This window comes from Coregonus lavaretus, assembly GCF_964263955.1.
Source record: "Coregonus lavaretus genome assembly, chromosome: 14".
Lineage (NCBI taxonomy): Eukaryota > Metazoa > Chordata > Actinopteri > Salmoniformes > Salmonidae > Coregonus > Coregonus lavaretus.
Window position 1 is genome coordinate 37,960,069 of NC_140001.1, and position 25,219 is coordinate 37,985,287.

Here is a 25,219-nt window from a genome sequence, read left to right on the forward strand (position 1 = left end):
AACAATACAGAACCTTCACATTTTTGCCAGATTCAATGTGTGTGTGTATTCTTTTGATTAATTTTTCATCTAATAAAATGTCTCGCTAATTAAAACAGTGCTTTTAAAGTAAACTTTTAATTTGGCAGATGTTTTTTGACCTATAAGAGGGGAAGTGGGGTGGGAGAGAGGAGGCGCATGTGTGTGTGTGTGTGTGTGTGTGTGTGCGTATGTGTGTGGTGAAGGCATGATTTGTTGACTTACAGTACTTTCTCACATAACAGACAGCCTTTTTTTCTCAGCCACTCATGACGTATAATGTGAGAAAGAGAGAGTGAGGGAAAGCTCTTGTATGTCTGCAATTGTTTTTTAATCATTAGAGACAGGAAAGTGGTCGTGTTAGATGGAGAGTGACAGTGACACAGCTGACTAGAACTAGAACCATTCAGTAGAGTCTGACTGGAACCAGAACTAGAACCATTCAGTAGAGTCTGACTGGAACCAGATCCAGAATCAAAACCATCTAGTAGAGTCTGACTGGAACTAGAACCATCTAGTAGAGTCTGACTGGAAGTAGAACCATCTAGTAGAGTCTGACTGGAACTAGAACCATCTAGTAGAGTCTGACTGGAACTAGAACCATCTAGTAGAGTCTGACTGGAAGTAGAACCATCTAGTAGAGTCTGACTGGAACCAGAACCATCTAGTAGAGTCTGACTGGAACTAGAACCATCTAGTAGAGTCTGACTGGAACTAGAACCATCTAGTAGAGTCTGACTGGAACCAGAACCATCTAGTAGAGTCTGACTGGAACCAGAACCATCTAGTAGAGTCTGACTGGAACTAGAACCATCTAGTAGAGTCTGACTGGAACTAGAACCATCTAGTAGAGTCTGACTGGAACTAGAACCATCTAGTAGAGTCTGACTGGAAGTAGAACCATCTAGTAGAGTCTGACTGGAACTAGAACCATCTAGTAGAGTCTGACTGGAAGTAGAACCATCTAGTAGAGTCTGACTGGAACTAGAACCATCTAGTAGAGTCTGACTGGAAGTAGAACCATCTAGTAGAGTCTGACTGGAACTAGAACCATCTAGTAGAGTCTGACTGGAAGTAGAACCATCTAGTAGAGTCTGACTGGAACCAGAACCATCTAGTAGAGTCTGACTGGAACTAGAACCATCTAGTAGAGTCTGACTGGAACTAGAACCATCTAGTAGAGTCTGACTGGAACCAGAACCATCTAGTAGAGTCTGACTGGAACCAGAACCATCTAGTAGATTCTGACTGGAACTAGAACCATCTAGTAGAGTCTGACTGGAACTAGAACCATCTAGTAGAGTCTGACTGGAACTAGAACCATCTAGTAGAGTCTGACTGGAACCAGAACCATCTAGTAGAGTCTGACTGGAACCAGAACCATCTAGTAGAGTCTGACTGGAACTAGAACCATCTAGTAGAGTCTGACTGGAACCAGATCCAGAATCAAAACCATCTAGTAGAGTCTGACTGGAACTAGAACCATCTAGTAGAGTCTGACTGGAACTAGAACCATCTAGTAGAGTCTGACTGGAAGTAGAACCATCTAGTAGAGTCTGACTGGAACTAGAACCATCTAGTAGAGTCTGACTGGAAGTAGAACCATCTAGTAGAGTCTGACTGGAAGTAGAACCATCTAGTAGAGTCTGACTGGAACTAGAACCATCCAGTAGAGTCTGACTGGAACTAGAACCATCTAGTAGAGTCTGACTGGAACTAGAACCATCTAGTAGAGTCTGACTGGAAGTAGAACCATCTAGTAGAGTCTGACTGGAACTAGAACCATCCAGTAGAGTCTGACTGGAAGTAGAACCATCTAGTAGAGTCTGACTGGAAGTAGAACCATCTAGTAGAGTCTGACTGGAACTAGAACCATCCAGTAGAGTCTGACTGGAACCAGAACCATCTAGTAGAGTCTGACTGGAACCAGAACCATCTAGTAGAGTCTGACTGGAACTAGAACCATCTAGTAGAGTCTGACTGGAACTAGAACCATCTAGTAGAGTCTGACTGGAACCAGAACCATCTAGTAGAGTCTGACTGGAACTAGAACCATCTAGTAGAGTCTGACTGGAACTAGAACCATCTAGTAGAGTCTGACTGGAACCAGAACCATCTAGTAGAGTCTGACTGGAAGTAGAACCATCTAGTAGAGTCTGACTGGAAGTAGAACCATCTAGTAGAGTCTGACTGGAAGTAGAACCATCCAGTAGAGTCTGACTGGAACCAGAACCATCTAGTAGAGTCTGACTGGAAGTAGAACCATCTAGTAGAGTCTGACTGGAACTAGAACCATCTAGTAGAGTCTGACTGGAAGTAGAACCATCTAGTAGAGTCTGACTGGAACTAGAACCATCTAGTAGAGTCTGACTGGAACCAGAACCAGAACCATTCGTCCTTGTGATGCTATGTCTTATGCCGTCTGGCCTGGAATGCAGGCCTGCTTTCTGTTAGCTCTCTCTCTTTCTCTCTTGCTCTTTTTCTCTCTCTCTCTGTCTCTTTTGCTTTCTGTCTGTCTGTCTCTCTTTCTTTCTCTCTCCTGTGTCTCTGACGTTGTTGTTGTTGTTGTCTCTGTGTCTGTAAAGGCTCTAGCCACCCAGTCTCTGTGTCTGTAAAGACCCTAGCTAACTCTGATCAGCTGCTCGTATGGCTCCAAGGCATCGTCTAAATGAGCACTTTGAGCCTAATGTATGAAAATCTTTTTGGTTTTACAAATAAAGTTGTTATTATCAGCATGTTATTAAATCAGAAACTTTGGACCGTGTGTGTGTGTGTGTGTGTGTGTGTGTGTGTGTGAGCCCAGCATTTGGTGCTGTGTGAAGTGGTGAAGGAAGAGGGAGGAGTGGCAGTGCTCTGGAGCCCCACTGTATCACAACTCTCTCATTATGGGACCCCCTCTCCTTCTCTCCATCTCATCCCTTCTTTTCTTCCTCCCCTCTGCACCAAGCCGACCATCCCTCTCTCCTCCACATCAGAGTGTGGGTTTAGTGTGGGATGGGTGATGGGTGCTGGTGGCCACATTTACTTTTTTAAAGGAGTACTTCATCCCTTTTTCTCATTCTGTTCTACCAAAGAGATGGGAATGTAGTATGAGAGGGACAAAGTAACTATTTGGACAACAAAAGTACTTTTCCAGAGATGGAAATATCCATTAGAAAGAGGGGGGATTTAAAGATGCAACAACTGTCATAGGTTGCGAATATGATTAGGATAATGACTTTGGCTGCTAGACAATGAAAGAAAGTTGAAAGAAAACCAATAGAACAGGAGAACGCATATGAGGAAGTCTTTATAAAAATAATTGCCTCCACCCTTCTATGGTGTGATTTTGGCTACTTTGAAGCAAGGAAAGACATGCCTCATAATATGAAGTAAAACGTCCAGGTTTCAAACAATGAAGGAACAAGAAAAATATAGTGATGGTAATGATGGGTCTAACCGTCTTCTGGTAGATGGAAAGGCTTTCCCAAAAACCTCTATTAAACTGCATACCTGTCAGAATGATATCATGATTATTTGCATCAGTCCAGTGGTCATTTATATTGCAAACTCCATCTCATGTGCTACAGAAACACTGCAAACCAAACAACAGTGCTAGGTGCCTGCGCACTTTAATTAAAGGGTAACTGGGTCTCCTGATGTGGTTTAAGCATTGTTATGGACTTAGAACATACAATTGTGTTGTTTTTCTGTACAAAAAAAAGTGAACGGAAACCTGTGAATTTCTGATTCAGTTGACAGCCTCATTTATCTGTTTCAATAGCAGTCCTACTATTAGCCTACTTGCACAGTACAGCTTGGAATGGCCTGATTGAAAGACCAATATGGGATTTATCATTTTAGGTCATCCAGTGTGTATGTCACTGTTTCTCATATAATTTTTCACACAGGGCGCCTTTCCTTCGCCGGGCTGGCTGTTTGGAAAATGTTGGGCAAAATTAGAGTATACTCACTTCTCCAGACACCACTACATCACTGTCACTATCTGATTTCTCTCTTCCTCTCTCTTCTCTCTCTCCTCTTCCTCTCTCTCCTCTCCTCCTCTCCCTTTCTGCTCTCCCTCTATCAATTTGACCAGTACTTCAGTACTTCAGTCTCTTTGGAGAATTCGATCATGACTTTGTAATTGTTAACAGCAGTCAAAGCACCCACCAAAACCAGCCCAAGTCCTTGCTCTGTTTTTTCTTTCTTAATTTTAGACTTCTGGAGGGATGTCTGTTCGCCAACTGTACGTCCGTGCCCCCAAGACCAGCTTAACTACAGACTTCAAGAAAAGAAAAACTCAAACATTTGCCATCCATCCATTTTGTTCCTCTCCCTCATCGTCCCACATCCTCCCTCTTTTTTCCCCCTCTCTCTTTCTCTCCTTCACCATTCCATTCCTCTGCGCTCCCCACTAACCCACTCTGCCCAGCCCTGGGTTGTGTGTGTGTGTGTGTGTGTGTGTGTGCTTGTGTGTGTGAAACCTCAGAGCCCACCGACTGACTGGCTGCCTTTCTCTTCAGGGCTCTTAGTCCTTCCCCAGTCTCCTTCCCTTCCTCTCTCTCTCTCCTTCATCTCACATCTTGTCTCTGATCTCTAGTCTTCTTTACACACACACACACACACACATTTCTACTAATCTACAGTTGCTACTCGCCAGTAGTGCTCTATCCATAGTGTTTCGGCTTGCTCTTTTGTACTTTTGAATGATTCAAGGCTCCAGTCATAAGGATGTACTGTACAGTAGCTGTGATCAAAGTGAATAGCTGCAGAATGTTCACTCAGTTATTGTTGTCAGGTGAAAAGGTGAAAGATGAAAGTGTGACCTCCACACCACCGCCAGCCAGCCAGCGTGCGTATTGGCTTTAGCAGCACCCTAACCGAGGCCTGGACTTAGGGCTTACCCTTCCGGCACTACCACATCTGAGAGGGCTTAGCACAGACTGCCTTACACTGTACAGTAGACCAAGGGCCGTATGTTTCAAGCCTCAGAGTAGGAGTGCTGATCTAGGATCAGGTGCCCCCTGTCCATGTTGTCTTATTCATTGTGATCTAAATGGCAAAACTGATCCTAAATCAGCACTTCTACTCTGAGATGCTTGATACATTTGGCCCCAGCATTACAGGGAGACTGCTTTTGGGGGCTCTACCGTGTGTCTATGAGGCTGTGGCATGATGGCTAAGTCAAACTGGCAACGTGTGTTTGAGACACAACTCAACACACACAACACACACAGTGAAAATGTGCGATCTTATTGGATAAGTTATGGTAGTAGGCTACTTGTTCTGGTTCAATGTATTTTATCCTTTTTTGGTGCCTACTGAACGGGCCCCAGGTGTTGTTGTCTTCCTGTGTTGGCCAGTGAGGACCAGGTAGGACCTGGAATGGAGGATAGGGCTAGTGTTAGTTATGAGATCCTTTTTCACTCTGTGGCTCTGATTATAAATGGTAGTGAAATCAGCTCTGTTTATTGGTGTATCGGAGACCCCTCTGAAATATGCTTGTTAAAACCAGGGCCCCCGTAGAAGAATGTTAATTTCTGAAGTGGCTCATATGTTGTCCATACATGCGTTCTCATGTAACCACTGGAATGCCTTTCTTGTCCACATGTGGTTGGTATGATATGATACCATATGATCATGCTATGTACTCATTCGCTTTGAAGTTGTAGACACACACAAACACTATCAGGTTAGTCATTTATACTGTTAAATGAATCATTAGCCCACATGAAAAAATACTACAGTTTACTATAGAATACTACAGTACTTACTATAGAATTCTATAGTAAACTGTAGTATACTGTAGAATGGTATACTACATACACACTGTAGTATCCTTCGATCATGTGTAGTACTTACTATAGAATGTTGTAGTATACTGTAGAATACTATAGTAAATACTACAGTATTATCCTGAGAAAAAAACACTGTAGTAAATACTACAGTAACGTCAGCAAAAACACTGCAGTCCGCAAAAACACTACACTTTTTTAACTATAGTAATACTACAGTATTTAATTAGCATGTACCCGGCCCATTCCCCTCCCCCATATCCCAATTTGTGGCACCCATAAGTGAGAAACCTACATACCAAGTATAGACCATATTGTTTTCACTACAGGTTATAGAAAAGAGCAGAAGCTCTGAACTATCCGTTCAGACCCCAGTCCTACCTACCTAGATTATGGAACATTTAGTAGGTTTCCTGAAGGATAAAGTCTTTACTTTTATGTCAAAGATAATAAAACAAAAACACTATAGTAAATACTACAGTAATATCTGCAAAAGCACTACAGTAAATACTACAGTATACTACAATCCGCTAAAAACACTACTATAGTATAATAACTATAGTATATAATACTGTTTTATTTTACTATAGTATTTATACTATAGTTAACTGTAAATACTACAGTATACTACAGTGAATACTACAGTAAAGTCGATTAAAAACACTAGAGTGAATACTTTAGTATTTATACCATAGTATACTATAGTATTTTTTTCATGTGGGATACTACTGAACATTGTTTTCTTTCCTCCCAGAATTTGTTATGTCAGCTTGCTACAGAAGAAGAGGACAGTGCAACATATGTGTTACTGAAACATATGGGCCTGCCACCAAAGGAATACAATTTAAAGATTCTAAGAAAGGTATGAATGCTTGTTGATGTTCTTGCACATCTAATGAAGGATCTTATTTAAAAGGTCATAAATTCCATAACATGTATTTACATGACTGTGTTGTGTGTGTAAGTGTGTACTGTAACTTGTCCTTCTGGCTGGTCAGATGGTGTGGTTGCTAGTGGAGGAGGTTGGGGAGAGCTGCAGCAGTTTGGCTGACCCTAACCAGAGGTACTGTATCTGTTCCTCTTACTCTCCACCACCTGCACTGTCCCAACTCTAGCTCTGTTCTGTTCCCCTGATGTGACGTCATTTCCCCAAGGTGTTCGTGTGACAGTGTTCTTGCTGCATCAGTGGCATGTGTCCCCCTGGTCACATGTCCTGAGACTGCTCCTCTCATTGGTGCGTTGCTGCAGCGGCCGGTGACCTGCGATAAGGCAGCCCTCAGCCAGGACTTCCTTGATGCTGTAAGCTCCGCCTACTCCAGGTAAGGACATAGGGTGTGAAAACATCCTCCAGTGGCTTACCCCCTCAGTGTTTGGAGCTCTGAAGGAACCAGAGAGCTGTAAGTGTAGAAAACAATATTGCTAGTGAACACAAACCCATCATGCAGTAGTCTCTCTAGACAGACTGGTTGCTTCCAGCAATATACCAATGCTCCAGCTTACACGTCTGTAGAAGTTCCGGCGTCAGTTGGGACAGAAAGCGCGTCACCGGTAACGTCACTGCCGAATGCGCTTGTTTCCCTAGCTAAACATGAGCACAATTCCCGCCCGCATTTTAAGCCCTGCCTACCCAAACTTGTTGGGAGAGTTCTGTCTGAAGAGGAACCTCCTGGGAACAAATGTTTTCCCCGTTCAAAATGTCAGAGAGAAGCCGACATTCTCCCCAGACCTTGTGCCGTTGCCTAGCTTCCGTTGCTCCAAGGTCTGGGATATCCGAGACTAATCATGCAGTGATGTCACACTCCCTGAGGCCTGAAGGAGTGTCACCAACGGGCCAACCACACTGCTTCATTCAGTACATCTTGTTGACTGACATCTGACTGACCTTCAGTGTGAATGTGTGTGTGCATGTGTGCGTGTGTTGCAGAAAGTGTGTGTCTCTGGAGGCCCAGGCGGTGGTGTCTCTGTGGTGCCATAGCCTGGCCAGCCTAGAGGGGGCAGTGATGTCTCTACTGGACTCTGTGCTCTCCAACCCAGCCTCCATACCGCACAACCTAGAGCACACCATCACTCACTCACAACTGGTACGTATTTTGGAGTAGGCAGAAGTTACCTCTAACCACTGATACAGGGTCAGATATGTCCCCCCCCCCCCCCAATGGTAAGTAGAGGATTAGGGTTAGAGTAATATGATCCTAGATCTGTGGCACAGGAGGTTGGTGGCATCTTAATTGAGGAGAACGGGCTCGTGGTAATGGCTGGAGTGGAATGGTATCAAATATATCAAACACATGGTTCGAGATGGAGAGTGATTGGGGCCCTACAGTGTACACGCAGGAAAGCACAGCATCTACAGTATTGGTGTACTTTGATCCTGCAGCTTTCTCCATCTCCCCCTTCTCATATTGAGTTCATCTAAGCTGCTCATCAGGTATGTTGGAAAGAGGGGACTTCTGTGAACATTTCTGTCTGTCTGCGCTGTGTGTGTGTTTATTTACATGAACTTCTCCTTCATCCATCCCTCTCTCCATCTCTCTCTCCATCCTGCCTCGATCTGTTTATTTACCCTACCTCATCCATCTGCTGATTGGCCTGTCATTATCACGATGTTGTTTTACACACACACGTCTTCAGCTTTGTTTGTTTGAGTGCATCTGGTTGGCTGCGTCTGTCCTAACTCGTTAACAGCGAGGGAAGCTTAGGTTGGGTTTCACTTAGCCTTTGTGTTTGTTTGGATCATGGAGACGTGTATGTGTGTAGAGGTTGTGTGTGTGTGTGTTTCCGTGTGGTGTGTGTGTCCCCTGTGTGTGTGTGTGTGTATGTGTGTGTGTGTGTTTCCGTGTGGTGTGTGTGTGTGTGTGTGTGTTTCCGTGTGGTGTGTGTGTGTTTCCGTGTGGTGTGTGCCCGTGTGTCCCCGTGCGCCCACGTGTGTTTGTACGTGTGTGTGTGTGTGTGACAGGCGTAGGAGCTGACTGGCTCGCTTCTCTCCCTCAGTTGTTTAAACTGCAATCAAAAATGGGAAATTAAAATTAGTATCACATTCCTGTTTTGAGCTCTTTCTCCTTCAATAACAATACACAAGGCCTTCCTGGGCCCGGCTGGGCTGCCAACAACAGGATGTTTGGTGCGTGCTGTAATTGATACTCCTTAAAGTGTTAGTGGAAGGTATGGAGGAAGAGGACGCTAAAAATCCATCTGTTTTCACTAGGGGAAACCATCATCCCTCAATCACACACACATGCACACACACTCACTCACACACCTTTTATATGGCTCCAGGATTGTCGTATTTGATCTCTCATTTGTTAAACTGAGCAGAGAAGAGGCAACGTACTACATGAGAAATATGTATCATGATTGATTATGGGAGTCCGAGGATGGGAAGAAGTCCAGTGTAGGGATTAGGTCTGGGGTAGGATGGTCCAATGACACAAGATGAACACTAGAGGGGGCTAGTTACTTTTACAAAGAACACCTCCCATTCAGTATATGCTACAAGTTAGACCCAGTTCTAGTATCAGCTCATCCTCTCTAAATCTTCCTCAACCATTGGTGGAATGGGAGGTAAAACTGTCCGTAGATCAGTGGCTAGGGCAGTGTCACACTACTCCTGCCTCTCTGCTTCCAGGGTTGGAGCAGAGCATCAATTAGGCTGTCTAGCATTGGTCTCTCCAACCTTTTACTGGAGCAGTGAAGTGGCAGCTTTAGGTTATGTCCCAAATGGCACCCTATTCCCTATGTAGTGCACTGCTTTTGACCAGAGCCGGGGGGGGGGGGGGGCTGGGTTGACGAAATTCTGGAGGTAGTTTGGAATTTTCCACAGATTATCTCTCTCTCCTCTCTCTCGCTCTTTCTTTCTCCCTCCTTCCCTCTCTCTCTCATAGGATAACAGTCCAGGAGACATGTGGTCTTCCTATATGAAGGGTTATTGCTATGAGAGGAACTGAAGGGGCATATTTTTACTGCCTTCTAGCCCATATGAGAGATGAGAAGAGAGAGGGAGGGAGCATAATTAAGGTTGTTTTGGGGGTAAAAGATGTATGGAAGGGACGTGGGGAGAGAGAGAGAGGCATGCATGTACAGTGCAGCTGTTGAATGTTTTCGCAGGGGCGTTTAAAAAACATGTTCAATCTAAAACACATGATCGCGCGCTGCATTAGGAGATTGGGATGGAGAGAGGGAGAGAAAAGAGAGCGAGAGAGTAGTAGAATGTTAAGGAACAGCGTGTGAAAATGGGGAAGTGTCATTTTGATGAGGGCATTTTGTAGACTATGCAACAGTGACACCAAGTGGTGGATGAGAAGAATTGATCCATAAAGGCGACTCCTGATATGTAACCATGGTTGTGTTTGTATGTGTTTCAGCCTAAAGCCTGCTCCCAGCACGGCTCCATATTCTTAATAGTGAACGACATCTTCAGGTGAGCCATTGGGACGGTTCATTCACACAAGTGAATAAAGTAGATATACAATATTCCTACTGTAAACAATTTGATTACTCACTGATGTGTATATGTACCGGTATCTTGTTTATCAAGTGAGTGGTGTGTGTGTGTTTTTCCCCTGGTAAAGGCTCATTGTCCTGCTCTGCTCTGTGTAGGTCCATGCTGGTGCAGGTGGAGGGGAACCAGACTGTGCTCTCTCTCATCCACACCTTCACTCTCTGCTTCCTCAGGGAACTGGCAGCCATGCAGCCTCAAGTATGGAGGCTCCTAAACATATAAATATAATTAATAGAATGGCCTTGGAACCTCTAGGCAATTTGACTGGTAAAGTCATGTGTGCACTCAAAATAGACGCCAGTCCACCCATTATGGCATCATTGACTTGAATAGGGCTACCCATTCTAGTGATTCTGTTTCTGTGGTCCTAAAGACAGCTACAGGTTAGCTGGTGGTCATAAGCAGGCACAACAGTCATAGGTAGCCTAGACTACAACCACGACTATAGGGTGTGTTACCTCACCTCTCAATAACGCATCAATCTACATACCACCCCATACTGTACCACCCAACACACACACACACACACACTCTCACCCTTATCCCTTAGCTTCTACACATCATGAGCTAGAGCTCACCCCTATTTGAACTGTACAGGCAGCAACACCTTCAGGCCCAGCTATAGGGGACCTCCATCCATACGATCTACAGTGTAGTCAGTTCTCTAGGACACACACTTTATTCTCATCTTCTATTCTAGCAGTGGAAAAGCCTTGATGTTTTTCAAAACGTTCATTTGACAGTCTTTATGTTGGTGTTTACAGGTGGGATTTATAGATGTATTGCATTGTTTTTTTTACTAACTCCACTGGAGGGCACTGACAATATTCTGCATTATATTATATTATAGGTTAACTTTGTCTGTTGCCTCTTACCTGTGTGTGCGTGCATCTCGTTTCAGGAGTGTGTGTCCTTGAAGGCCTTCTTCCCACACACACCCCAGAGCTTACTGGCCCCTCTGCTGACCCATCCTTCAGGTAGTGTGTGTGTGTGCTCTCTAATGGGTAAATAACCTTACCCTCTGAGTGAATGAATGGCTTTCTGTGTCTCACCAATCAATGACTGTTACTTATAACTACATTAAAATCAATATGTGATTAATATTTTACTCATTTAGCAGAGGCTCTTATCCAGAGCGACTTACAGGAGCAATTCGGGTTAAGTGCCTTGCTCAAAGGCATATCGGCAGATTTTTCACTTTGTCCGTTGGGGATTCAAACCAGCGACCTTTCGGTTACTGGCCCAACGCTCTTAACCGCTAGGCTACCTAATATGGTACGTTGAGAAAGGTAAAGTAGTTACTAATTTTAATTATTCCTCTCTATCATCAATACTCACAAGATCATATCAGTAACTGAGCTATATCCTTGGTTACCCTTTACTCAATATATCACAGTAATGTTTAAAGTTATCAAGATCAATCTCTACTGTGCTTGGATATTAGTCTATTTGTGTAGGGGAATGTTTCATCACAGAATGATAACGGTATCCAAAACTGCCAGAGTAATCTAGGGCTAGGCTATACCTGTATACCTCTATGGGTATGTTGAGTGTTCTAGGGTGGCAGGTAGCCTAGCGGTTAGAGCTTTGGGCCAGTAACCGAAATGTCTCTGGTTCGAATACCCGATCTGACAAGGTGAAAAATCTGTTGATGTGCCCTAAATCAAGGCACTTAACACAAATTTGCTCCAGGGGCGCCGTACTACTATGGCTAACCCTGTAAAACAACTCATTTCACTGCACCTATCTTTTTTTTCTGAAGTATGTTTAAATGTGTGGCCAAACTCAAGTAACCTGGAGGCATGGCTTATAGACATCTAGCAGGGCCGTCTAGGAACATGCTGGCTACCAGCCAACACTCAAAGTTAATCATTACACACTGTGTGTGTGTGCGTGCCTGCCTGCTTGTGTGAGTGATTGAGTATTTGCGTGCGACCAATTGACACCAATGCATGGTTTGAGTTATGCATCCCTCTCTCATCTCCTTTCCCCCCAGATATGGCCCAGGAGGCGTGGCCAGAACACCTGGCCTGGGTCACTGCATCATTACAGAGACTCACTGAGGAAGAGGAGGAAGAGGAAGGCAACAGGTGAGAGGGGAATACCGTGGGCTTATCATTAGTCAGGCACAGAGTGCTGAAGTTGGTTCAGTCAGTCAAGCAATAAATATGAACAAGTACAGTTGAAGTCGGAAGTTTACATACACCTTAGCCAAATACATTTAAACTCAGTTTTTCACAATTCCTGACATTTAATCCTAGTAAAAATTCCCTGTTTTAGGTCAGTTAGGATCACAACTTTATTTTAAGAATGTGAAATGTCAGGAAAGTATGAAAAATGTATGCACTCACTAACTGTAAGTCGCTCTGGATAGCGTCTGCTAAATGACTAAAATGTCAAATGTAAATGTCAGAATAATAGTAGAGAGAATTATTTATTTCAGCTTTTCTTTATTTCCTCACATTCCCAGTGGGTCAGAAGTTTACATACACTCAATTAGTATTTGGTAGCATTGCCTTTAAATTGTTTAACTTGGGTCAAACGTTTCGGGTAGCCTTCCACAAGCTTCCCACAATAAGTTGGGTGAATTTTGGCCCATTCCTCCTGACAGATCTGGTGTAACTGAGTCAGGTTTGTAGGCCTCCTTGCTCGCACACGCTTTTTCAGTTCTGCCCATATATTTTCTATAGGATTGAGGTCAGGGCTTTGTGATGGCCACTCCAATACCTTGACTTTGTTGTCCTTAAGCCATTTTACCACAACTTTGGAAGTATGCTTGGGGTCATTGTCCATTTGGAAGACACATTTGCGACCAAGCTTTAACTTCCTGACTGATGTCTTGAGATGTTGCTTCAATTTATCCACATAATTGTCCTTCCTCATGATGCCATCTATTTTGTGAAGTGCACCAGTCCCTCCTGCAGCAAAGCACCCCCACAGCATGATGCTGCCACCCCCATGCTTCATGGTTGGGATGGTGTTGTTCGGCTTGCAAACAACCCCCTTTTTCCTCCAAACATAACAATGGTCATTATGGCCAAACAGTTCTATTTTTGTTTCATCAGACCAGAGGACATTTCTCCAAAAAGTACGATCTTTGTCCCCATGTGCAGTTGCAAACCGTAGTCTGGCTTTTTTATGGTGGTTTTGGAGCAGTGGCTTCTTCCTTGCTGAGCGGCCTTTCAGGTTATGGCGATATAGGACTCGTTTTACTGTGGATATAGATACTTTTGTACCTGTTTCCTCCAGCATCTTCACAAGGTCCTTTGCTGTTGTTCTGGGATTGATTTGCACTTTTCGCACCAAAGTACGTTCATCTCTAGGAGACAGAACGCATCTCCTTCCTGAGCGGTATGACGGCTGCATGGTCCCATGGTGTTTATACTTGCGTACTATTGTTTGTACAGATGAACGTGGTACCTTGGAAATTGCTCCCAAGGATGAACCAGACTTGTGGAGGTCTACAAAAAAATTAGCTGATTTCTTTTGATTTTCCCATGATGTCAAGCAAGGAGGCACTGAGTTTGAAGGTAGGCCTTGAAATACATCCACAGCTACACCTCTAATTGACTCAAATGATGTCAATTAACCTATCAGAAGCTTCTAAAGACATGACATTATTTTCTGTAATTTTCCAAGCTGTTTAAAGGCACAGTCAACTTGTATGTAAACTTCGGACCCACTGGAATTGTGATACAGTGAATAATAAGTGAAATAATCTGTCTGTAAACAATTGTTGGAAAAATTACTTGTGTCATGCACAAAGTAGATGTCCTAACCGACTGAGGGGGAAGATTGCAGTGAGTGAGAGAGAGTGGTAGAAATCAATAGCAGAGAGAAGGGAAGAATGTGTGAGAGAAAGAGAATAGTAGCCCAAGGATTGATGGAAAGCAGTAGCAGAGAGAGAAAGGGAGCACTGAGAACAGAGCGAGCGATGGTGGTCCAGCCCAGTGATTGGGACGGCTGACTTGCTGCCCTCCAGCTGCGGCTTTTAACTTGGCCCATTATCCCGACCGCTCCATTCCGGAACACCATACGAAATTCCCAACTGTTCCCAACCAGTGATGGGAAAGAGCATTTGGAAAGGAGACCCAGCTGCCAGGTTCTTCTGAGGGGTGCTGTTAAAAGTTTCAGTGCGGGAGGCAGGAAGAGAAGGAATCTAATTATGTAATTAAGGACATTTAAGTCTCTTATCCTAACTCGTATCCAAAGCTCAGGCTTGTGCAGCTGTCTGTCTAGTGTCTACCAATCTCTGTCTAACCCCGGGTCCCTTTCTCTCTCCCTCTCTATTTTAAATTGTACTCTCTCTCTCCCCCTTCATTCTCTCACCGTCTTACTCTCTTACTAATCTTCTTCCTTATCTTTCCCTGTCATCTCCCTCTCTCTCTGCATTTTCTTGACCACGCCATCTCTCTATCTCTCATATAATTGTTGGGTGCTAGTTTAATTTCCTGTGTGTGTGTGTTGTTTCCTGTCCTCCAGGGGTCAGTGTGGAGTGTTTGAGGCATGGTTCCTGCTGGTGCAGTGTGCTAACTGGGTGGAGGTGGCCAGCCAGCTACTGGTCTCAGCCAGACCCCAGGACTGTGGCCCCCTGCTGTGGCTCCTCACCTTCTACCACCACCCTACCAACCAGGGGCACCACCGGACACAGCAGCTAGTATGTACTGGCTGGCTGGATGGAAGGGGTTACTGTTGTCAACTAGGAACACCTTCCTAATATTAGGTTTTGTATACTCAGTGTAGATGGCGTTGTCCTTACTGACCTGTCCTGGCTGGTCTCAGAATAGCTCGGCCAATATATAGATAGATGAATAATGGACTGAGGGATGAATAATAGATTGTTTCTCCAGGTTAGAAGGAGAAGGGAAAAAGAGGGGTAGAGAGGAGAAAGGGAGAAGGGTGAGGGAGGCTGATATGGTATTGATCCCACTCTGAGTGTGTCTGCCTGGCTGTCTCCTGTCTACCCTGAGGGACCTACACACACTGTGGTCAGAGAGAAGTTGAGGTATATAGAGGGCATAACCTTTGGTTGACTTTGAAGGCATTCTTTTACTCCCATCCATCCAGCCCTTGTCATGGAAAATGACAACATTTGAAAAAATTGTAAGTCGCTCTGGATAAGAGCGTCTGCTAAATGATGTAAATGTAAAATGACAAGACAGGCTTCCAGCTGAAGCTAGTTTCCTCCCGTTCCTTCTTTCTGTTTCCAGGTGGCAGCCAGAGCAGTCTGGGATCACCTGAGGTCACTCTTCCTGCTCTCAGCTCCTCCTCTTCTTGCTGACCGACTGCAGTTATTGGTTGAGCTGATGTCAGCCGTCCCCCAGCAGCCGTCCCTGGACTCGCTATTGGTCGCCAGCCTCCTGGTCAACTTTGCAGTTTTCTCCCACAACCCCCTGAGTGGTGCCAGGGAGATAGTCCGCATGGTGAGCTCACAACATTACCCCTCTTGATACACACACACACACACACTCTAGGGCTGGGTGATATGGCCTAAAAATCATATCTTCATTTTTTTCAAACTTGTAGGCGATTCACGATATACACTGAGTGTACAAAACATTAAGAACACCTTCCTAATATTGAGTTGCACCCCCCCCTTTTGCCCTCAGAACAGCCTCAATTCGTCAGGGCATGGACTCTACAAGGTGTCGAAAGCACTCCACAGGGATGCTGGCCCATGTTGACTCCAACGCTTCCCACAGTTGTGTCAAATTGGCTGGATGTCCTTTGGGTGGTGGACCACTCTTGATACACACGGGAAACTGTTGAGCGTGAAAAACCCAGCAGCGTTGCAGTTCTTGACACAAACTGGTGCGCCTGGGACCTACTACCATACCCCGTTCAAAGGCACAAATATTTTGTCTTGCCCATTCACCCTCTGAATGGCACACATACACAATCAATGTCTCTTGTTTAAGGCTTAAAAATCCTTATTTAAGCTGTCTCCCCCATTAATCTACACTGATTAAAGTGGATTTAACCAGTGACATCAATAAGGGATTTCACCTGGATTCACCTGGTCAGTCTGTCATGGAAAGAGCAGGTGTTCTTAATATTTTTGTACACTCAGTGTATATCTAAATATTTTAAAACTTTTTCTCTAAATAAGCTTTGTTGCATAAATAAAGGTCAAGACCTTGCATTTCAAACAGTCAGGAGTAATCTAACAAATTCAGGGCTTGTGAAGTTATACCTAGGCTAAATATAAGCTATCCACAACCATAAGACCCACTAATAATTTAATTATGTAGTCAAAATAGTCAAACCTGCTTTTTTGCAATAATTACTGATCTGGCTTTCAAGTCTGTCTATGAAAATGCCCTTTTTACATTTACATTTTAGTCATTTAGCAGACGCTCTTATCCAGAGCGACTTACAGTTAGTGCATACATTTTTTTTTATACTGTCCCCCCGTGGGAATCGAATCCACAACCCTGGCGTTGCAAACGCCATGCTCTACCAACTGAGCTACATCCCTGCCGGCCATTCCCTCCCCTACCCTGGATGACGCTGGGCCAATTGTGCGCATGGGTCTCCCGGTCGCGGCCGGCTACGACAGAGCCTGGATTCGAACCAGGATCTCTAGTGGCACAGCTAGCACTGCGATGCAGTGCCTTAGACCACTGCGCCACTTACAAATGTAACCAGAACCATGCACATCCACTAATAATGACTAACGTCTTGTAGCAGGAATTATATGCTTATTTCTCAGAATGAGAACGAGTTGCCAATTCCTGATATAAATGCGTCTTTTTATGCTCATTGCACATTTCTAAAACACAGACTAGACAGCTAGCACATAACAGTATGTGACAAAAATGCTGCTAGCGGTACTGCAATGCCGCACACGACAAACTGAGCATTAATTTCCCACAATCATGTTCATTGATACTCCCGTTTTAGTAGGGTCTGCTCTGTAAAGGGTATCGTTAGAAGGGGAATCCACCGATTCTGTTGGACCAAACCTCAGATGCAAATAACGAGTTGAAACTGCTTGTCAGAGATGAAGTGATCTTTCATCTTTGTTGTTGTGAGGGACTTGGTGTCTGTGTGCAAGTGGGAAGGTGCACAGTGCACACAGCACAGAAGAAGTGAAGGAGACTAGACCAAAAAGACAGACGCTCATAAAAAAGCCAAATAGAAAAATACTTGATTCTCGCGATACAGGCATCTGGAACATCGCCCAGCCCTAACACTCACACCACACACACACACACACAGCAAATAACCTGTTTTTTTCTCTCCATCCCTCTATACTCATGATGGCATCACTGTTATGTGAACACAATTTTCTGGCTCTAATATACCTGTGTATATCGTGTGTGGTGTGTGTTGCAGGTGGTGCAGCAGTCAGGGCTGGTCCGTGAAGCAGTGTGTGTTCTCAACATGGTTGAGCTCAGACTAAACAGAGAGAGATCTTCCTGCAGCCTCACTGACAGAGTTAAGCCCAGGACCAGGGCTCTTCACGACACACTCACACACATGGCACAACACGACACACACACACATGGTACAACATGACACACACACAGACACACAGCCACTATGGCAGCGATGGGATACACACACAGCCGTGCCAGGCTGCTCCACCAACCAGACGCTATGACACTGACAGGATACACACACAGCCGTGCCAGGCTGCTCCACCAACCAGACGCTATGACACTGACAGGATACACACACAGCCGTGCCAGGCTGCTCCACCAACCAGACGCTATGACACTGACAGGATACACACACAGCCGTGCCAGGCTGCTCCACCAACCAGACGCTATGACACTGACAGGATACACACACAGCCGTGCCAGGCTGCTCCACCAACCAGACGCTATGACACTGACAGGATACACACACACACAGATGCTACAGATACGACAGTCACAACTAGACACACACACGTATCAGGACACACTTTTAGCTGTGCAAGAGCACAAGTCATAAAACGTGCCCTAACCCTCCCACTCATATAATTGCCTCAGAACACATTCCTCTAATTACACACATATGGGGAAACATCCATTTGTTTGAAGGGAAATGACATGGAACAACACCTGATACGGACACAATGTTTTTCTCTACAGAATGACTCTACACCAATGATACTGAATTGTATAGTACAAACCTATACTAAAGAAATGTGATGTCAACCCTTCTTCAACTCTCATTATGAATATGGAAATATTTATAATTTGTTAATACAATCAGAGTAATGGTCTATAACCTGATCTGAGTCGTGTTTTTCTGTACATTTCACATGTAGGACAAAACAAAAATGGAAATAATTACCTCTTGAAGGAAAATACACCATGTTTCTATAATTTCCACACAAAAAAATTGCACCGTTTAAAAAAATTGTTTTATTGAAAGATACACAGGTTCACATGATTAAGTGGAGAAAATTACAATATTAAATTCCTGAGGAAAGGAAGTGTCTGTCAACTTAGCCAGCACTTCGTAAACATGATTAATTTAAACTGAAGGCAATAAACAACTTCTCTGATAGAAAACGGCCTATGTGGCACCTTTATTAATCAGAAACATTTATTATAGTGTCAAAATTGACTACAAAGTGTAAATAGGATAATTTTGGTCATAAAGTCAGTCTCGTCCAAAACGGAGATTTGCTAGATAATTAGGAAAAAATTGTATGTCACGGAATGAAGGGTACCGTAATAATTTTCCTTGGGTTTATTTTAATCCTGCCCACAGCTGCCCAAGTAATCATCAATTTGGAACACAGCTGCACGCGATCCGATTTATAATGCCCATGGTCAATTTGGTTTGACATTCGATATCCCTATGGGGCTAGTTAGGGACCATCAGTAAATTACAAAATGTACATGGGACAATATTTAAAAATGTAAATAGCTCCACATTTAAATGATTTAACCTAAAACAACTATACATTGCAGAAATTCAGAAATATTGAAAGCATTTAATGAGACAACTAAAAGATGTGCAACATCCAGTATGTGACCGACCGCCTCGATTCGGTCTTACACTATATATACAAAAGTATGTGGACACCCCTTAAAATGTGTGGATTCAGCTATTTCAGCCACACCCATTGCTGACAGGTATAGTGGCCTTACTGAAGAGCTCAGTGACTTTCAACGTGGCACCATCATAGGATGCCACATTTCCAACAAGTCAGTTCGTCAAATTTCTGCCCTGCTAGAGCTGCCACGGTCAACTGTAAGTGCTGTTATTGTGAAGTGGAAACATCTAGGAGCAACAACGGCTCAGCCGCGAAGTGGTAGGCCTCACAAGCTCACAGAACGGGACTGCTGAAGTGCTTAGCGAGTAAAAATGGCCTGTCCTCGGTTGCAATACTCACTATCGAGTTCCAAACTGCCTCTGGAAGCAACTTCAGCACAACAACTGTTCGCCGGGAGGTTCATGAAATGGGTTTCCATGGCCGAGCAGCCACACACAAACCTAAGATCACCATGCGCAATTCCAAGCGTCGGCTGGAGGGGTGTAAAGCTCGGCATTGGACTCTGGAGCAGTGGAAAAGCATTCTCTGGAGTGATGAATCACGCTTCACCATCTGGCAGTCCGACGGACAAATCTGGGTTTGGCGGATGCCAAGAGAACGCTACCTGCCCCAATGCTTAGTGCCAAGTGTAAAGTTTGGTAGAGGAGGAATAATGGTCTGGGGCTGTTTTTCATGGTTTATGGTTCGGGCTAGGCCCCTTAGTTCCAGTGAAGGGAAATCTTAACGCTACAGCATACAATGACATTCTAGACGATTCTGTGCTTTCAACTTGTGGCAACAGTTTGGGGAAGGCCCTTTCCTGTTTCAGCATGACAATGCTCCCGTGCACAAAGCGAGGTCAATACAGAAATGGTTTGTCGAGATCAGTGTGGAAGAACTTGACTGGCCTGCACAAAGCCCTGACCTCAACCCCATCGAACACCTTTGGGAGGAATTCAAACGCTGACTGCGAGCCCTGCCTAATCACCCAACATCAGTGCCTGACCTCACTAATGCTCTCGTGGCTGAATGGAAGCAAGTCCCTGCAGAAATGTTCCAATATCTAGTGGAAAGCCTTCCCAGAAGAGTGGAGGCTGTTATAGCAGCAAAGGGGGGGACCAACTCCATATTAATGCCCATGATTTTGGAATGAGATGTTTGACGAGCAGGTGTCCACATACTTTTGGTCATGTAGTGTATGTAGCAAGATTTGAAATGTTTTTATTTATTATTTTTACATTGGATAAAAGTAGAGACTCAGAGCTACAAAATGGTATATCGTACACTGCAGTTGAGGAACAATGGGAAAGTAATTCTGCTTTCAAAGTTGATACACTTGTAACCCCACTTTTGAGAAAATGGCACTTGAATGTTTTGGTACACCTACTAGAGAGCTCTTCTTTGCATACACCTATTCAGCATTGTTCAGACCATCTTAAGCCTTTGCCCCACCCATCTCTTAGTGGATTCACATGTGAGGCCATGTGCTAAACAGAGTGAGTAAGGTAGTGTAGTAAACAACCAAAGATTTCAAGACTAAAAGTGGTAAAAGTAGTAGCCTACAATAAGGAAAAATCCAGGTAAAAATACACTTTATCTAGTCCTTGGCCTATATCCTAATCTGACTTTGGTGCAGGTGATGTTGTTCTTCACATTACCGTCTCTGGTAAACACACACTATATCAAATATAATCTAAGTTTATTTGTCACATGCACAGGATACAGAAGGTGTAAAAGGTACAGTGAAATGGTTACTTGCATATTTGCATTGTAGCAATATCAAAAACAGAAAGTGTCCAGATAAAAATATTGTATTAATATTTTATAATTATTAGATGATGCTTACCCAGACACACTTGTAAAATGAATGCTATAACCATCCCCCAGCCACATCTAGCTAAGTGGATGGGTCACTATTGTCTAGACATGTACACATGTTCATGAAATACAGTAGATGGCCGTAATCACCCCCAGACACACCTGGCTAACTTGATGGGTCATGTAAACATATGTGGAGTCTTTTGTTTAGACATGTAGCTAGCTAGCTAAACAATTAACCATAATCCCAACCCATACTACTAGTAATTCAAACTGATTGTTATAGCTGTATACTGAATCTGCAGGTAGCTAATGCAAACCAACTAGGTTCAATGTTATCTAGCTAGCTAACATTAGGCTATAACTAGCAATGCAAATGGCTTTCTGATACAAATAATATTACTACACAGTAATAGTTAGCTAACAGTATGCTTTAACTTGCAATTAAAATTATATATGAAAATGTTGCTAGACTCTTACCCGTATACATGGATGAACGCTTCACGGCAGACTGGAACCCTTTTTGTTTGTAGCTACATCTTGTTTGGCCCGCATTGTGTCAAGTCACTCCGGTTCACACTGACCGTGTGCAGAAAATAACACATCACATCTTTTTCCCACTGATCTTTGTCGATAGCGTCTGCTAAAGAGCAGTAGCAACATTTTTGCAGTTCTCCATGCTAACGTTAGATCTTTAAAAAACGCTGCGAAAGCAAGGATTATCTACATATACTGAGCTCACGTTATAAACAGAAGCATGCTGCATTTTGATAAATTAAAAAAAGAGGTTAAAATGGCTCTCCTGTGAAGTAGTGATGTGCGACATACGCCTAGCTTCCTGAAACGGTTCACATTGTCCCATTTACATTGTGTAATTTATTGACAGTCCCTAACTAGCTCCACAGATCAGGCTATCAAACCAACTTTGCCACTGTTGCACACCGGCCAGCTGAAGCTAATTGGCGAAATAAGTTGGCTAGCTTGCTAGCTAGTCTAGGCTACTTCCAGACACAAGACCTGGTTAGACTGTTTCAAGTTATCTAGAAGGGTGAGTGACTGTAACTGTACTGTTTTTGCAGAGTGAAAGTACAAACGCTTCCCACGTTCGAACACACATACGAGACACCCACATCAAAGCACACCTCCAAGACCCAAATCTCCACATCAAAGCACACCTCCAAGACCCAAATATCATTCTCAGTCGCATTTCCTAATGAGGACAATTGAAACCGAGGCTAAATCAGGAAGTTCAGTAAAGAGGCATTATTACATTTTTACAAATGCCATAAGAATAGTCTTTCTTTTCGATTCCTATATTTTAGAGAACTCTGGAGAACATAGCTATGGGCATCCCAAATGACACCATATGCCCTATATAGTGTACTACTTTTGCCCAGGGTCAAAGGGCTAATAGGGAACTGGTCAAAAGTAATGCACTATATAGGAAATAGGGTGCCATTAAGGATGCAATCTATCTACACATCACCTATTACTACTAGTATGTACAGTGCAGTGCTTTAACTTCATTGATCATGCAGGAAAGAAAACAAGTTGGAGTCTGGTTTTGTCTTCCTGTCTGGAGAGGAAGTAGTGAGAGCATTACTTTCTGGTGAGTTCTCAGTGTTTCCTCTCCCTTCCATGTCCCAAGGCGGGCAGCTGGGCAGCCTGTAAAAGAGAACAGTGGGAGAAAGGAGAGCTGCTATCAGAACAGACAATAACAGCTGGTGTACAGTTCATAATACAGTCTTGGGAGTTTGCTTCCCAAATGGAACCCTTTTCCCTGTATAGTGCACTACTTTTGACTAGGGCCCATAGGCATAGCACACTACAGTGCATTCGAAAAGTATTCAGACCCGTTGACTTTTTCCACATTTTGTTACATTACAGCCTTATTCTAAAATGGATTAAAATATTTTTTTCCCTCATCAATCTACACACAATACTTCATAATGACAAAGCAAAAACAGGTGTTTTGAAATGTTTGCAAATCAATAAAAATAAAAATAAAGTAAATATCACATTTACATAAGTATTCAGACCCTTTAATCAGTACTTTGTTGAAGCACCTTTGGCAGCGATTACAGTCTCGAGTCTTCTTGGGTATGACGCTACAAGCTTGGCACACCTGTATTTGGGGAGTTTCTCCCATTCTTCTCTGCAGATCCTCTCAAGCTCTGTCAGGTTGGATGGGGAGCGTTGCTGCACAGCTATTTTCAGGTCTCTCCAGAGATGTTCGATCGGGTTCAAGTCCGGGCTCTGGCTGGGCCACTCAAGGACATTCAGAGACTTGTCCCGAAGCCACTCCTGCGTTGTCTTGGCTGTGTGCTTAGGGTCGTTGTCCTGTTGGAAGGTGAACCTTTGCCCCAGTCTGAGGTCCTGAGCACTCTGGAGCAGGTCTTCTTCAAGGATCTCTCTGTACTTTGCTCCGTTCATCTTTCCCTCGATCCTGACTAGTCTCCTAGTCCCTGCCGCTGAAAAACATCCCCACAGCATGATGCTGCCACCACCATGCTTCACCGTAGGGATGGTGCCAGGTTTCCTCCAGATGTGACGCTTGGCATTCAGGCCAAAGAGTTCAATCTTGGTTTCATCAGACTAGAGAATCTTGCTGTCATGTGCCTTTTACTGAGGAGTGGCTTCCGTAAAGGCCTGATTAGTGGAGTGCTGCAAAGATGGTTGTCCTTCTGGAAGGTTTTCCCATCTCCACAGAGGAACTCTGGAGCTCTGTCAGAATGACCATTGGGTTCTTGGTCACCTCCCTGACCAAGGTCCTTCTCCCCCGATTGCTCAGTTTGGCCGGGCGGCCAGCTCTAGAAAGTCTTGGTGGTTCCAAACTTCTTCCATTTTAAGAATGATGGAGGCCACTGTGTTCTTGGGGACCTTCAATGCTGGATATTTTTTTTGGGTACCCTTCCCCAGATCTGTGCCTCGACACAATCCTCTATGGACTTCCTTCGACCTCATGGCTTAGTCTTTGCTCTGACATGCACTGTCAACTGTGGGACCTTATATAGACAGGTGTGTGCCCTTCAAAATCATGTCCAATCAATTATATTTACCACAGGTGGACTCCAATCAAGTTGTAGAAACATCTCAAGGATGATCAATGGAAACAGGATGCACCTGAGCTCAATTTCGAGTCTCATAGCAAAGCGTCTGAATACTTATGTAAATAAGGTATATTTTTAATACATTTGCAAAACATTCTAAAAGCCTGTTTTTAGTTTGTCATTATGGGGTATTGTGTGTAGATTTGAGTTTTTTTAATCAATTTTAAAATAAGGCTGTAACGTAACAAAATGTGGAAAGGAAGGGGTCTGAATACTTCCCGAATGCACTGTATATAGGGAATGTGCTCTGGTCAAAAGCAGTGTACTAAATAGGGAATAGGGTGGCATTTGGTATGCATAACGGGGCAGCAGTTAGCTTAGTGGGTAAGAGTGTTGTGCCAGTAACCGAAAGGTCGCTGGTTCTAATCCCTGAGCAAGGCACTTAACCCTAATTGCTCATGTAAGTCGCTCTGGATAAGAGCGTCTGCTAAATGACTAAAATGTAAATGTATAACTGAGGGTATCAGTCAGGTGTGTTGTTTCGTAGCTCTTCAGGGCTGGAGGATGATGCCGATGGCTTTCTGTATGTCTGGTGGTGTGTTGGAATGGGCTGGACTCCTGTTCCTGCTGAACTGAGCCAGTCATTCAGTTGTACTGTTATCAGCTCAGTAGGCACAGGAGGCACAGTCCTAGACTAGTCCTCTCTCTCTTCTTCTTCAACATTTTGTAATTAAATGTTGCCTTTGGTCTTTGTTGCAGAGACACACCTGTATCTCTGGGAGGCAAGTCTCTTTCACAATGTTCCAATATGAATTGAGGGCCTATTATCAACAACAATGCAACAGTACATCTCACTAAAAGGGGTTAAGTAAGAACAGGTGGCTGTAAGACTAACATGGCTCTGATTTACTCAGAGCTCCATTAATGCATTCAACTCCATATTAAAACACCAATAGCAAGTCAGAGGTGCTGGAGCCTAGCTGGGAAAACAGTTAGTCCCACACCAGGAATATGGCACCTCACAATAAGCTTATAAAAATATTTTAGTTTCCTTAGGATATTAAAGTGAACAAAATTAGGT

The 25,219-nt window shown here is 43.8% G+C and overlaps 2 protein-coding genes across 4 annotated transcripts in view; one reads left to right on the forward strand and one right to left on the reverse strand.

Annotated features, from left to right (window-relative positions):
* fancc (FA complementation group C) overlaps positions 1 to 18,513 on the forward strand; it is a 48,300-nt gene extending 29,787 nt beyond the window's left edge. For 2 of the 3 annotated variants that reach the window (XM_084176994.1, XM_084176992.1), the window contains 11 exons: positions 6,550 to 6,657; positions 6,794 to 6,858; positions 6,950 to 7,114; positions 7,720 to 7,876; positions 10,157 to 10,212; positions 10,392 to 10,491; positions 11,195 to 11,270; positions 12,290 to 12,383; positions 14,776 to 14,950; positions 15,504 to 15,716; positions 17,632 to 18,513. In XM_084176994.1, the coding sequence (XP_084033120.1) occupies positions 6,550 to 6,657; positions 6,794 to 6,858; positions 6,950 to 7,114; positions 7,720 to 7,876; positions 10,157 to 10,212; positions 10,392 to 10,491; positions 11,195 to 11,270; positions 12,290 to 12,383; positions 14,776 to 14,950; positions 15,504 to 15,716; positions 17,632 to 17,814 (1,392 nt within the window). In that variant the 3' untranslated portion in view covers positions 17,815 to 18,513. Of the gene's footprint in view, positions 1 to 6,549; positions 6,658 to 6,793; positions 6,859 to 6,949; positions 7,115 to 7,683; positions 7,877 to 10,156; positions 10,213 to 10,391; positions 10,492 to 11,194; positions 11,271 to 12,289; positions 12,384 to 14,775; positions 14,951 to 15,503; positions 15,717 to 17,631 lie in introns of all 3 variants that reach the window. The other variant, XM_084176993.1, reaches the window with a different exon arrangement.
* Positions 18,514 to 20,952: 2,439 nt separating this feature from the next.
* The window catches only part of aopep (aminopeptidase O (putative)), a gene marked incomplete at its 5' end in the record, with an annotated part of 117,424 nt that continues 113,157 nt past the window's right edge, over positions 20,953 to 25,219 (reverse strand). The window contains one exon of the mRNA XM_084176991.1: positions 20,953 to 22,753. The remainder of the gene's footprint in view (positions 22,754 to 25,219) is intronic.